Genomic DNA, 15,766 nt, shown 5'->3' on the forward strand with positions numbered 1-15,766 from the left:
CAACTCATTTCACTAGAGGTGACTGCCTAGCACTGTGTTTGACATCCGTGTCTGCTGAAATAAAAAGAAATTAAAACAAAACGGATTAACAGTAGGTGACACGTTATCAGAGTGGGAGACACTAGATCTGTCTCTGAACTTACCGGGATACGGCTGCAAGATCGACACTGACTGCCGCGCTTTCGACAGCTCTTCCTCGCGTGGACATTGGAAACACGCTGTGCAGATCAAATTGTAGGAAATCTCCCTTTGGTATCTTCTTCATTTACTTTTCTGGAGCTTAGAAACCGAACAACATGAAATCGTCTTCCCCGGCGAATCGGCGAGGTGAGAACTGGACCACAATCCTTCGCGCGACCCCTGACCTGATCTTGACACCTGACCTGCCGTCTACATGCCAAACACGACACAAATCAGTCAACTGCTTGTACCCCTTCAAAACCCCCCACCACCCGTTTTCTTTGGATACACGCTTTAACTACACACATGCCGACACAATGTTGATCATTGCTTCAATAATTTGAAGATGGTGCTTGAAAATTAACCACGTGAAATGAGTATTTCGGTGTTTAACCAAAAATGTTAAAGTTTCTACCACAGACATACACACATACATACATACGCACGCACGCACGCACGCACAGACAGACAGAGTTTACCATCGCATAGGCTACACTTACGTGAGCCAATCATATCCGAAACTCTACCCCAAACCATTTGTTCAAAGTTCTTTTTGAAGAATTCACACCACCTTATGAAATTTAACACTCCTCTTCCTAGGATAGACTTATTTAAGTCTAGTCTAGTTTATTCAGGTGGCCGTCTCTGGAACGCTCTTCCGAATGCCTTACGGGAAGCTACCAGCACAGATTCTTTCAAAAACAAATATATATCCCATTTAATGAAAATAGTATATTCTTGATTGTTATGTCCTTTGGGACACAGTCACTTACTTTTAATGTATTGTTTTGTTCACGAAATTATGATGTTCTGCATAATATCCATTGTCTTACAGAGTTGATGTACTATTGCATATAGTATTCTGACTCTAATTGACTTGCACATTTTTACTTTGCACCTGGTCATGAACATTTATAAACTACAATGTTTCATATAATGCACTTATGTACATAAACTTATACTGTTTTACTAATTATGTAAGTATGTAGTAGTAGTTATTATAGTAGATTTAGTCCCTCTTTAGGGCGAGGGCCAGATGCAAAAAAGTATACCAATGCTTATTCTGTTACCCTCGTAAAATAAAGAATTGTCATTGTCATTGTCATTGTCATTGTCTCTCTCTCTCTCTCTCTCTCTCTCTCTCTCTCTCTCTCTCTCTCTCTCTCTCTCTCTCTCTCTCTCTCTCTCTCTCTCTCTCTCTCTCTCTCTCTCTCTCTCTCTCTCTCTCTCTCTCCCTCTCTCTCTCTCTCTCTCTCTCAAAAAAAAAATTAAATAAATATATATGTCGCACATAATGCAACTAAACATGTGCTGAATGTTTCATTAATTCATTTAAATTGTATGTGCATGTTAAACACAATTATAATAATATGCAGATCTAAATTAAGATATGTTAAAAATTGACACTTTTAATCATTGGAAATTGTAATTAAAATGCAGCATGACAAATTTTTTTTTAATTTGTATCTGTACATATATAATGTATTAAGTTTGATGTGATAGTTATTTGATTATTATGTTTTCTGTTCTTGTTAACCCTATATTAGGGCGACGGCTGGATGTAAAAAAGCAATATTCTTGCTTATCTATTACCCTGGATAATAACGATTTTTTTCTTGTCTTGTCTTGTCATGTCTCTCTCTCTCTCGCTCTCTCTCGCTCTCTCTCTCTCTCTCTCTCTCTCTCTCTCTCTCTCTCTCTCTCTCTCTCTCTCTCTCTCTCTCTCTCTCTCTCTCTCTCTCTCTCTCTCTCTCTCTCTCTCACAAGGATCGGTTTTAGGACCCCTCCTCTTCTCCATGTACATTAACGACCTCCCCCTTCATATTCAAAATGTATGTGAACTTTTTGCAGATGACACCACAATTCACTCCAGCAACACACATTTAACTCGCTTATCAGAATCACTTCAAAGGAGTTTAAACCAGTTGACAGAGTGGACTGAACTAAACCATATGTCTCTTAACCCAAAGAAAACCAAATATATGGTCATAACAACTAGACAAAAACGCCAGAATATTTGTTCAGCTAATCCTGCTTTAATGATAGATGGTGAAATAGTACAACAAGTCGACCATCACAAAGTGCTGGGTGTTAATATTGATAACCACTTGTCTTGGTCAACCCACATAGAGCAACTTAGTAAAGTGGTGTCTAAGAAAGTGTATCTCTTATCTAGAATTAAACACTTCCTGAACTGCCAAACCAGAAAGTTATTCTTCATTGCTCATATTCAATCTGTTATTGATTACGCATCCACTCTATGGGACTCCGCAAGTGAAAATTCCTTAAAACCACTCAGCAGATTACATAAAAGAGCGCTAAAAGTAGTATTACTAAAGCACACTACCCTCACAGAGTTAGACTACATACATTTAGGGATCTTACCTCTAAAGTCAAGACTGCTTTTTAACAAAGGAATCTGTATGCATAAAATCATATCCGAAACTCTACCCTAAACCATTTGTTCAAAGTTCTCTTTGAAGAATTCACACCACCTTATGAAATTTAACACTCCTCTTCCTAGGATATACTTATTTAAGTCTAGTCTAGTTTATTCAGGTGGCCGTCTCTGGAACGCTCTTCCGAATGCCTTACGGGAAGCTACCAGCACAGATTCTTTCAAAAACAAATATATATCCCATTTAATGAAAATAGTCTATTCTTGATTGTTATGTCCTTTGGGACACAGTCACTCACTTTTGATTTATTGTTTTGTTCACGAAATTATGATGTTCTGCATAATATCCATTGTCTTACAGAGTTGATGTACTATTGCATATAGTATTCTGACTCTAATTGACTTGCACATTTTTACTTTGCACCTTGTCATAAACATTTATAAACTACAATGTTTCATATAATGCACTTATGTACATAAACTTATACTGTTTTACTAATTATGTAAGTATGTAGTAGTAGTTATTATAGTAGATTTAGTCCCTCTTTAGGGCGAGGGCCAGATGCAAAAAAGTATACCAATGCTTATTCTGTTACCCTCGTAAAATAAAGAATTGTCATTGTCATTGTCATTGTCATTGTCTCTCTCTCTCTCTCTCTCTCTCTCTCATCTCTCTCTCTCTCTCTCTCTCTCTCTCTCTCTCTCTCTCTCTCTCTCTCTCTCTCTCTCTCTCTCTCTCTCTCTCTCTCTCTCTCTCTCTGTTGCTCCCCCAATCTCTCTCTCTCTCTCTCTCTCTCTCTCTCTCTCTCTCTCTCAAAAAAAAAAATTAAATAAATATATATGTCGCACATAATGCAACTAAACATGTGCTGAATGGTTCATCAATTCATTTAAATTGTATGTGCATGTTAAACAAAATTATAATAATATGCAGATCTAAATTAAGATATGTTAAAAATTGACACTTTTAATCATTGGAAATTGTAATTAATATGCAGCATGACAATTTTTTTTTAATTTGCATCTGTACATATATAATGTATTAAGTTTGATGTGATAGTTATTTGATTATATTGTTTTCTGTTCTTGTTAACCCTATATTAGGGCGAGGGCTGGATGTAAAAAAGCAATATTCTTGCTTATCTATTACCCTCGATAATAAAGATTTTGTCTTGTCTTGTCTTGTCTTGTCTCTCTCTCACCCTCTCTCTCTCTCTCTCTCTCTCTCTCTCTCTCTCTCTCTCTCTCTCTCTCTCTCTCTCTCTCTCTCTCCCGGTTTTAGGACCCCTCCTCTTCTCTATATACATTAATGACCTCCCCCTACATATTCAAAATGTATGTGAACTTTTTGCAGATGACACCACAATTCACTCCAGCAACACAAATGTAACTCGCTTATCAGAATCACTTCAAAGGAGTTTAAACCAGTTGACAGAGTGGACTGAACTAAACCATATGTCTCTTAACCCAAAGAAAACCAAATATATGGTCATAACAACAAGACAAAAACGCCAGAATATTTGTTCAGCTGGTCCTGCTTTAATGATAGATGGTGAAATAGTGGAAAAAGTCGACCATCACAAACTGCTGGGTGTTAATATCGATAACAACTTGTCTTGGTCAACCCACATAGAGCAACTTAGTAAAGTGGTGTCTAAGAAAGTGTATCTCTTATCTAGAATTAAACACTTCCTGAACTGCCAAACCAGAAAGTTATTCTTCATTGCTCATATTCAATCTGTTATTGATTACGCATCCACTCTATGGGACTCCGCAAGTGAAAATTCCTTAAAACCACTCAGCAGATTACATAAAAGAGCGCTAAAAGTAGTATTACTAAAGCACACTACCCTCACAGAGTTAGACTACATACATTTAGGGATCTTACCTCTAAAGTCAAGACTGCTTTTTAACAAAGGAATCTGTATGCATAAAATCATATCCGAAACTCTACCCCAAACCATTTGTTCAAAGTTCTCTTTGAAGAATTCACACCACCTTATGAAATTTAACACTCCTCTTCCTAGGATAGACTTATTTAAGTCTAGTCTAGTTTATTCAGGTGGCCGTCTCTGGAACGCTCTTCCGAATGCCTTACGGGAAGCTACCAGCACAGATTCTTTCAAAAACAAATATATATCCCATTTAATGAAAATAGTCTATTCTTGATTGTTATGTCCTTTGGGACACAGTCACTCACTTTTGATTTATTGTTTTGTTCACGAAATTATGATGTTCTGCATAATATCCATTGTCTTACAGAGTTGATGTACTATTGCATATAGTATTCTGACTCTAATTGACTTGCACATTTTTACTTTGCACCTTGTCATGAACATTTATAAACTACAATGTTTCATATAATGCACTTATGTACATAAACTTATACTGTTTTACTAATTATGTAAGTATGTAGTAGTAGTTATTATAGTAGATTTAGTCCCTCTTTAGGGCGAGGGTCAGATGCAAAAAAGTATACCAATGCTTATTCTGTTACCCTCGTAAAATAAAGAATTATCATTGTCATTGTCATTGTCATTGTCTCTCTCTCTCTCCGTGCACCCTCTCTCTCTCTCTCTCTCTCTCTCTCTCTCTCTCTCTCTCTCCCTCTCTGTGTGTCTGTCTCTCTCTCTCTCTCTCTCTCTCTCTTTCACTCTCTCTCCCTCGCCCTCTCTCTCCCTCTCTCTCTTTCTCTCTCTCTCCCCCCCCTCTCTCTCTCTCTCTCTCTCTCTCTCTCTCTCTCTCTCTCTCTCTCTCTCTCTCTCTCTCTCTCTCTCTCTCTCTCTCTCTCTCTCTCTCCAATTGTTTGTAAATCTGCTGTAGTAAATGTGTCAGCAAATTTGTCCGAGGGTATGGGTGAGGTAACCTTTTACGTTTAACTATTTTCACGATCCACACAATGCAACAGAAAAGTATGTTTGGTGTTCCACATTTTATTCACTAAAATTACTAAATGAAAAGAGATCTTCGGTTTACTTCTAAAATGCAAAAATGTTTATGTTCAAACCAAAATCTAAAACAAATACAAAAACTATATTTGTTATCATCTAATTCTGAAAATACATTTTGTACAACTATATGTTCATAATACAATACCTATTTCATCATGTCACTTCAGTTTCTTTCAATGAATAATCTTCTCCATTATTCAAGATGACCACATGGTTCTTTGCATTCTATGACTATCTTATGTTGCCAATAAACAAGTACTTATGAAACCAAAAAGTCCTGTTAATAGTTATAACTGACTACTTTAAAAATAAAACAGCTAAGCCTAAAAACTCATTAAAAAAAACATTCACATACTTTAAATAATCTGTTGTCACTAATTCCTTTCTAAATTAACTAAGACAACATTCCTGAGAGTTCTAAAACACTGATTCCTGACTTCCTGACAATCAAAGGGAAAGTAATCCTGACATTCCATTGGTCAAGAACAAGCACAGTTCCTTCCCTTACACTAAATAGACAAATCAGTAAGCCCCCAAAAGTACTTTGTCAAATGGGAAAGAAAGAATAAGAATGAATACTTTCACAGGTTTACATGTTTACAGGAGATTAAGGCTTTGAACAAGATGTGACAAGAAGTGTTACAAGACATGCGGTTTTTAGAACCGTCTACACTTTCACCGTGCTTGCCACAGGTTGGTGTCACATTAGATACACAAACAATAACCAGCCAACCAACCCATCTCTGTCTGTCTATCTCTGTCTGTCTATCTGTCTGTCTTTCTCTGTCTGTCTATCTCTGTCTGTCTATCTCTGTCTGTCTATCTCTGTCTGTCTATCTCTGTCTCTGTCTGTCTATCTCTCTCTGTCTATCTCTGTCTGTCTATATATGTCTGTCTATCTCTGTCTGTCTATCTCTGTCTGTCTATATATGTCTCCCCTCCCCCTCCCCTCCCCTCCCCCTCAGCTCCTACACGGCCGATCTAATCTGTCAATGTGTCGGGGGTCGTATACATGCATTGTCCGTGTCAGTGTCGATCTAATCTGTCAATGTGTTGGGGGTCGTATACATGCATTGTGCGTGTCAGTGTCGATACATGCACATAGACTGAACATTCCTCACTGATGACGATCGCAACAGCCAACTTGATGGTTGAGTGTTTGGGACCTGCTTGCTAAATAGAAGAGATGTTCCGATCTCTCCCCCCCCTCCCCCCCCCCCCATTTTGTGGCACAAAACCAGGTAAAAATGGTAAAGATCCTGAAACCCATGTCGGGGAATTATAGAAACATGAAAATACCAAGCATGCATCCCACGACACAGAGTAGAGTATAATTAAATGGCCGACGCAACATAGGGTCAAGCACATGCTATCCTCTTCGTGCTAAACCATGGGTGTATGTGAGGAAACACGTTCACATACTATTGCATGACAATAAGGTGAGTCACACTATCTAAAACAACGCTATGACAGAAGTGACTGTAATATCATGCACACCACTCATAATTATGAACAGCGCTATGACAGAAGTGACTGTAATATCATGCACACCACTCATAATTATGAACAGCGCTATGACAGAAGTGACTGTAATATCATGCAAACCACACATATGAACATCGCTATGACAGAAGTGACTGTAATATCATGGAAACCACACATATGAACATCGCTATGACAGAAGTGACGGTAATATCATGCAGAAGTACATATATGAACAGTGCTAGGACAGAATTGTCAGTAATATCATGATCATTACATATATGAACAGTGCTAGGACAGAATTGACAGTAATATCATGATCATTACATATATGAACAGTGCTATGACAGTAATATCATGATCATTACATATATGAACAGTGCTATGACAGAAGTGACGGTTATATCATGCACATCACACAGGGACCGGCTGTGGAATGTGCTCCGCCGTGCAGTACCTCTGGGTCACCGGGGAACCAGGCTGCCTCTCCTGCCCCGCCCTTGATGGCAAGATCACAGGAATCAGAGGACCAAGTGTTAAGGTTGTCAGACCATGAGGTAAATTCATCTCAGAAAAAAAACCACACAGCGAAATCTCATATTGTAAGACTTGAAGTTATGTTTAGAATGAATAAGGTGAATTATCATTAGTTTTACTCTTGTTGTGTTGTTGTTGTTGTTGTTGTTGTTGTTGTTGTTGTTGTTGTTGTTGTTGTTGTTGTTGTTGTTGTTGTTGTTGTTGTTTTCTTTGTTTTTGTTTTTCATTTTGAATTTACATCATAGAGCTACTTATTTTCAAACACTTATCTGCTGTGTTGTAGGCAAATATTGTGTGAACCACCAATCAGACATAAGTCCCTATTTGGTGTCTGTATTTTCACTGTCTTCATAGTTGACGTAGGTTGTGAATGATACTAGAAGTGAGCAGACAGTACATCATCATGTCTTGGATTCCAGAGAGAGTTTCTCAACGCCTGGTTCCCTCACCTTGAGAGCGAATCATACATAATCCCCCCGGCTCACATGGACACTGTGCATGAGAGAATGGTATATACCGGAGAAAGTGAGAGAATCCAGGTACTGAAAACACAGCAACAAATAGACATAGATGAGAGTATAGAGGTCAGGGACACTGTCCACATAGACAGAGTGCTGAAAAATGTCCACCACTGCATGAATCAGATAAAGGACAAAGCCGCGAGGGAAAAGGAAATTATGGTAATTCTGACTCAAGCTAAACTTGGTGTATATGGTGCTGATACCCAAAGCATCTATACTGGTGCAGCCGCCAGGAACACGAACAGCGTCAAAGCAGAGCCGTTGAACCTGAAGGAGGACTTTGTTGACCTGATCGTCATACATCGCGAGCGTGGGATAATGATGGCGGCAATCATACCTCAGACAGAAGACGACCCCCTTGCAGTTCAAGAAGAACTAAAGAAGGCCGCTGCGTACCTGAAGCAAGCCAGAGATGTTGTGAGGCGCTCTGTTCTGGGTGACCTGGTCACACAGCCAGCCCTCCACCAGGCCATTGTCCTGCCCGACACAACGAGACGCTGTCTGAAGGAGGTGCTGGAAAACATGAGCGATGTAAGTTAACCCTTGACCTACACTCGCTCACACACGCAAAAACAGACGCACGCAGGAGAGAAGTAGAGAGAGAGAGAGAGAGAGAGAGAGAGAGAGAGAGAGAGAGAGAGAGAGAGAGAGAGAGAGAGAGAGAGAGAGAGAGAGAGAGAGAGAGAGAGGGAGAGAGAGAGAGGGAGAGAGAGAAAGAGAGAGAGAGAAACTGAAACTGAAACTGAACTTTTCTACCAAAGGAAAGAGGTTTTAGGCAAAGCCTAATCTTACAACCTGTCCCTTATACAAACACTGAATACAGACGCAAATAATATAGATAGTAGAGGGAGGGAGAGAGAGAGAGAGAGAGAGAGAGAGAGAGAGAGAGAGAGAGAGAGAGGAGAGAGAGAAAGAGAGAGAGAAAGAGAGAAAGAGAAAGAAAGAGAGAGAGAGAGAGAGAGAGAGAGAGAGAGAGAGAGAGAGAGAGAGAGAGAGAGAGAGAGAGAGAGAGAGAGAGAGAGAGAGAGAGAGACAGACAGCTTTGTTCACCAACGTAAAGTAAGGGCCAGTTCATAGCGCTATGCTCAAAGTCCACACACTGTGTGCAGTGTCCGTCCGTATGTCCGATAAAAAAACCTTAACGTTAAGAATATCTGGGATGATTTTGAAGCTAGACCTTTAAACATTTTCAGACTTCTGGTATTTGATAATCTTCCGATTTGACCCCGATTCGATTGACCTTCGTCAAATGTTGGGGTCACAGCGGGGTCATGCTCTTCAACTTTTTAAGTTGAGTTTTGTTTCAGATATTTTGGAAACAAAGCCTCCACATTTCCCACAATTGTAGGTGTTATTAATCAGCAGACATGACCAAAATGTAGCTTGTTTCGTAAATGTTCACAGTAATAGCATGGACATGTTTGCTGGACAAGATGATCACCACTGAACATATCTGGAATATTACAGGTCACACTTTTGATCAAGTTTGTGTCGATTATTCTGATGCCAAGGTTTCTCTTGAACATTTAATTTATGAAGCTGAAAGAAGAATTGTATATGGTTTGGTTTTTTATTGGGGTAAAGTCTTAAATGTGGGTTAGCTCACAGAGGTTATGAACAAACAATCTTTTAAAACAAAAAGGGTCTTATTGCGGGAGGTCGGGCATAAAGGGGGTGGTTGTATAAGAAGGGAGGGACTCTTGTGGGAGGGGTGGTGGCGGGAGTCTTCCATAGAAAAGGGGGGTCCTAAAAGGTGGGGGGGGGGGGGGGGGGTGGCGGGTTACATTGTTGTGGGACAAGACGAAGGCGAGTCAAATGAGCATTTGCTTTTTATTTTTCACTGGAGCTCTAAGAACAGTGCCCTGGAATAGTTGACGTCATTTTTTTTGTCGCGAAAACGACGTCACTTGTACTCAATGTAGCCTACTAATGCGCGTCACCACAAACGGGAAACTATTTTCCGAAAAGATGGTTTGCTTTTGTCCAGAATTGTCTTTTAGGCTGGTAAACTATGGCAATCCGTTTGTAAAGAAATTACGTTTTTTCCTGTTGATCTAAATAATGAATTATTCAACTAAATAATTCATTATATAGCTAAATAATTCATTATTTAACTAAATAATTCAATATTTTAACAAAAGTAAAAAGTGTGATTGTTGTAATTAAAGAAATCTTTTATTTACTAAACAATTCATTATTTAATAAAAAAAATCCATTATTTACTATATAATGCATTATTTACTATAGAATGCATTGTATACTATAGAATGCATTGTATACTATAGAATGCATTCTATAGTATAGAATGCATTCTATAGTATAGAATTCTAGCGTTATAGAATGCATTCTATAATATAGAATGCATTGTATACTATAGAATGCATTCTAGAATGCATTCTATAATATTATAGAATGCATTCTATATTATAGAATGCATTCTATAGTATACAATGCATTCTATAGTATACAATGCATTCTATAACGCTACGAAACTCAACTCTGTGTCTCTGTCTCTCTATGTTTCTCTCTCTCTCTCCCTCTCTCTCTCTCTCTCTCTCTCTCTCTCTCTCCCTCTCTCTCTCTCTCTCTCTCTCTCTCTTTCTCTCTATTCAATTAAACTGTGTCAGTGTCTCTGTCTCTCTCTGTCTCTCTCTGTCTCTGTCTCTCTCTGTCTCTGTCTCTGTCTGTCTGTCTGTCTCTCTATCTCTATCTCTCTCTGTTTCTGTCTCTCTCTGTCTGTTTGTCTGTCTCTCTCTCTATCTCTCTCTCTCTGTCTGTCTGTCTCTCTCTGTTTCTCTCTCTCTCCCTCTCTCTCCCTCTCTCTCTCTTCCTCTCTCTCTCTCTCTCCGTTTCTCTCTCTCAGTTTCTGTCTCTCTCTGTCTCTCTGTGTGGCTCTCTCTCTCTCTCTCTCTCTCTGTCTCTCTGTCTCTCTCTGTTTCTCTCTCTCTCCCTCTCTCTCCCTCTCTCTCTCTTCCTCTCTCTCTCTCTCTCCGTTTCTCTCTGTTTCTGTCTCTCTCTGTCTCTATGTGTGGCTCTCTGTCTCTCTCTGTGTGTGTCTCTGTCTCTCTCTGTTTCTCTCTGTCTCCCTCTCTCTCCCTCACTCTCTCTCCCTCTCTCTCTCCCCTCTCTCTCTCTCTCTCTCTCTCTCTCCGTTTCTCTCTCTCTCTCTGTTTCTGTCTCTCTCTGTCTCTCTGTGTGTGTCTCTCTCTCTGTCTCTCTGTTTCTCTCTCTCTCCCTCTCCCACTCTCTCTCTCTCTCTCTTCCTCTCTCTCTCTCTCCTCTCTCTCTCTCCCTCTCTCTCTCTCTCTCTCTCCGTTTCTCTCTCTCTCTGTTTCTGTCTCTCTCTGTCTCTGTGTGTGTGTCTCTCTCTCTGTGTCTCTGTCTCTCTCTGTTTCTCTCTCTCTCCCTCTCTCTCTCCCTCTCTCTCTCTCTTCCTCTCTCTCTCTATCCCTCTCTCTCTCTCATATTTGCCAAAAATCCCTCTTTTACTGACAGAGCCATGCGGAGCTGTCCTGTAGTAGTTTCGTAACGTTATAGAATGCATTCTATAGTATAGAATGCATTCTATAGTATAGAATGCATTCTATATTATTTAGTTAAATAATTCATTATTTAGATCAACAGGAAAAAACGTAATTTCTTTACAAACGGATTGCCATAGTAAACACTAAAGCAGGAATGAAGAGATTTCCAACTCAGGTAGGCCTAATGTTACACTGTCTGTGTGTGCATCGTGTATTAAACCACCCTTTGTGCCATTTACCGCATTGTTTACAGTCCGTGTGTGTTGACCTCAGTTACAGGAGTTGCAGGAAGGCCTCAGCGTCGAGTCAGGTCGGAATGTCAGCCACGTATGTCTTTGTGAGGACGACATGGCTGACCAGACAAGGCTCGACGCGTGGTGGAGGGCGAGCTTGGAACGGAATGAGGGCGGGGACCATGCCATGGATACATCTACCTACACACAGTTGGTTGCCAGGTACTGTTGCATAGCTGTATCGACTATCATATCGGTGAAGCGCACGCAAGCACGTTTATTATTACTTGGCCTAACGTCATCTATCTTTCTTTCTTTGTTTCTCAAGACCCCCCCCGGCTCGCGGGACGGCACGAGATCAAGCAGGGCGGATTTTTCACTGCTGCGATCTCTCCAGCTTGAAATTCTTCATTACTCCACCACAATGTCTGTTGTTGGACTTCCAACCGCAGTGAAAGCCATGCTAGAGGCCCTGCTTGCTGAAAATCAGCTAACTTCCTGGAAAGTTGCCTCTGAAGGAAGCAAGACACTCGTTGTTTTTCGAATGACCAGTAGCAGCACAGCCGCCATTACCGCTCACTCAACCAGTAAACAACAGTTTCGTCGCAAGCCCCCCAGCCAACTACGACGTGATGCGATGAGGGCCGAAGCCTACACAAGATCCAAACAACAGGAACAACAACAGGCAAGTCCCCCTTTTCGCCCAACCCCTCTATTTTCTCCCACGCCAGAAAAGGAAAGTGTTGGCAAGAAAGATGACAGATGTGACACACAGTATGATCAAGCAAGCATTCCATCGCTGTCACCATTGCACCACTATGGCAATTCAGCACGTGCAAACCGTGAATTAGATATCGCCGAACGGGCGACTGACTTTGAAACTGGGTCACTGGCTGACATGCATGCGTGCTATGTAAACAAAAACACTGACTTGGTGGAAGAAAGTGCAGTGGAATCAGAGATGAGTGAGGGGAAGGGGAAGGCGTTGCGGCCGAAGGGGGGCTCGGGTACAGAAGAGGAACGTGTTATTGAGAACAGTGCAGAACAGGCTGGTTTTTTCCTAGAAGATATCTACGAACAAGTATAGGAGCAGTGACAAACACGAAGAAGCAGAGAAGGCTGAGGGACATCCTCCGTAACCAGTCCATACACCACGCGGTGCTCGACAAGCGTTTTGAACAGAACGTGCTTGTATGCGAATCGGACGACATCGTGCTAAAATACGACATAAGTGAAAGAAAAGTGACTGATTGGTACATCAAAATGAAAAAAGCAGAGGTTACAGAACTGGAAGATTTTTCAGCGCGCTGTCTGAAGAGGACGAAACCTCTGAGCAAAGACGACTTCGCAGAAGACAGAAAGCAGGCGACCAGAGACTTGAACGTGTTGGCGGCAGTCGTGAGACTGTACCTGGGCTGATCTTCGACCTGCATTGTTAACAGCTGTTAAGAGATGAGCGGAAATAACAAACAAAGACCCCCGTGTGACGGACGTGCACCTCCCTATACCTGTGAGCACAGACTGACTCGCTATCGGACTTCCAGCAGCGAGAATCTTTTCGCGATCGTGCATGTTTCGGTATCCAGAAAGCTTTGTACGTCGACATCCCAACCCCACAACACCCTTTCGCTAAAAACAATTGTTTCCGCGAATAAAACATTCTGATTCTGATTCAAGACCCCCCCCCCCCCCCCAACCCCTCTCTCTATCTCTGTCCGACTCTCTGTCTGTCTGTCTGTCTGTCTGTCTGTCTGTCTGTCTGTCTGTCTGTTTGTCTGTCTCTGTCTCTGTCTCTGTCTCTGTCTCTGTCTCTGTCTTTCTCTCTCTCTGTCTCTCTCTCTCTCTCTCTCTCTCTCTCTCTCTCTCTCTCTCTCTCTCTCTCTAGTCATCTGCTGTAATGTTTATGCCTTAAATGACATGTTCAGTTGTGTATTTTTGCATAACCTTTCGCTTACATTTACACGTTGCATGTGGGTTGGTGCATGTGTGTGTGTGTGTGTGTGCTTGTGTATGTGTGTGTATGTGTGTGTGTGCTTGTGTATGTGTGTGTGTGTGTGTGTGTGTGTGTGTGTGTGTGTGTGTGTGTGTGTGTGTGTGTGTTGTGCCTGTGTGTGTGTGTGATATAATTATACCTAATAATGTGTGTAAATGTGTATGCTGACAGATTCTCCATACCACTGACAACGATTGAGCTATTCCTCAGCAGACAGCCACGACTACAGCTGTGGACCCAGGGCCATCTTGTTCACGCTGTTGGAATGGAGCATGGTCGACCAATGACATGTATTGCTTTGTTCCCGCAGCAGTTTCAAGTCTTGGAGGAGCCACCAGACGACTACGACGTCGACGTGAGAATCCTCTGGGGCCCGACGGGCACTTCAAAAAGCATAGTCTTGATAATAAAAGGTTTGTTTCTGCTGAGGAAGGGCTGCGCCACAGTCTTCGTTCTTCAGACGAGTGATGATGGCGCTGCTGCTGCTTACCTTGTGCGTCATCAGGTGAGAGAGACTGCCGGACAGGGAGCCGGCAGCGTGCAGCTCGTCAACATGGCGGGGGTACGGAAGAGAGACTGGAAAGGACAGTATCAGTGGACAGAGGAAGGCAAGAAGAAAGTGCAGGCCTGGGTGGAGGAGCTGTGTCAACACGCACAGACACACGGACGCGTGCACATCCTGGCCGATGAGGCTGAGTGGTAAGAATGACGCTGTACACTGAATCTAACACTGCCTCCTGTCACTCTTGTGTTGGCCGGTGTGGTCGTGTTTGTTGGAAGGAAGTCTGATAATTCACAAATGTTATTATATTCACACCTTTTCTATGACGAGGTAATTCGTGTGCTTTTGGTCAAGAAATTCGGAAGATTTATGTGGAAGTAATGGCTCTTTATTTTCAAGTTTGAATAATAGACTGGGGCATGTTTAATAGATGTAAATATGGCGGGGATATAGCTCAGTTGGTAGCGCGCTGGATTTGTATTCAGTTGGCCGCTGTCAGCGTGAGTTCGATCCCAGGTTCGGCGGAAATTTATTTCAGAGTCAACTTTGTGTGCAGACTCTCTTCGGTGTCCGAACCCTCCCCCCGTGTACACTACATTGTGTGTGCACGTTAAAGATCCCACGATTGACAAAAGGGTCTTTCCTGGCAAAATTGCTTAGGCACAGTTAATAATTGTCTACCTATACCCGTGTGACTTGGAATAATAGGCCGTGAAAGGTAAATATGCGCCGCATTGGCTGCAATCTACTGGCCGTATAAAATTTCATCTCACACGGCATCACTGCAGAGCGCCTAGAACTGTACCCACGGAATATGCGCGATATAAGCGTCATTGATTGATTGATTGAGATGTAGAATGTGAATTCAGCAACTGTCACGGCGGTGTGTACTGATCAGTGATGTCATCAACCTGTCTCATCAGGCGCCACCCTTTCTTTGTCTGCCATTGGAAAAACTTGGTCAAGGTAACGAAGAGTGGAGCGAAATAACGTCATTCTGTTTACGTCATTATTAATCATTGCGTCATTTTATTTCAGGTTCACTGTGATTCTTATCCTGAACAGCAATCTTTGTGACTTCCTTTTTGCCTGGCGTTTTTGTTTTGTTTTAATCAGTTTCGTAATTTCAGGTGTAATCATGCACTGACACACCTGTCCGTTCTGTTGCTGTGACGTCATCACGAAGATCTACACTGCGTTAAAACAATAGTTGTGTGATAACTATAACACACCTGTCTGTTTTGTTTATAAACACTGACACACCTGTCTGTTCTGTTACAGTGACGTCATCGCAGAGATCTACCGGGCGTTAAAACAACGACACGTCAGGTTCACCCTGTGGGCAGCTGGCGTTAAGCTAGATGTACCTGCCGACATGAAGCGTCACGTCCGCTACCTGACGCAGCCCCTGAGAAGTCCACCTGCTGTGGTGAGAGAGGTGGAGC

General features: G+C 41.7%; 1 protein-coding gene across 5 annotated transcripts in view; it reads left to right on the plus strand.

Annotated features, from left to right (window-relative positions):
• The window catches only part of LOC138951218 (uncharacterized), a 30,266-nt gene that overhangs the window by 12,722 nt on the left and 1,778 nt on the right, over nt 1-15,766 (plus strand). For 2 of the 5 annotated variants that reach the window (XM_070322881.1, XM_070322879.1), the window contains 5 exons: nt 7,434-7,568; nt 7,968-8,600; nt 11,867-12,048; nt 13,991-14,518; nt 15,603-15,766. The exon at nt 15,603-15,766 is cut by the window's right edge and continues 204 nt beyond it. In XM_070322881.1, coding sequence (XP_070178982.1) covers nt 7,434-7,568; nt 7,968-8,600; nt 11,867-12,048; nt 13,991-14,518; nt 15,603-15,766 — 1,642 coding nt within the window. Of the gene's footprint in view, nt 1-7,391; nt 7,569-7,967; nt 8,601-11,866; nt 12,049-13,990; nt 14,519-15,602 lie in introns of all 5 variants that reach the window. The other 3 variants (XM_070322880.1, XM_070322878.1, XM_070322877.1) reach the window with 3 other exon arrangements.

The sequence above is a fragment of the Littorina saxatilis genome, linkage group LG16 (assembly GCF_037325665.1).
Source record: "Littorina saxatilis isolate snail1 linkage group LG16, US_GU_Lsax_2.0, whole genome shotgun sequence".
Classification (NCBI taxonomy): Eukaryota; Metazoa; Mollusca; class Gastropoda; order Littorinimorpha; family Littorinidae; genus Littorina; species Littorina saxatilis.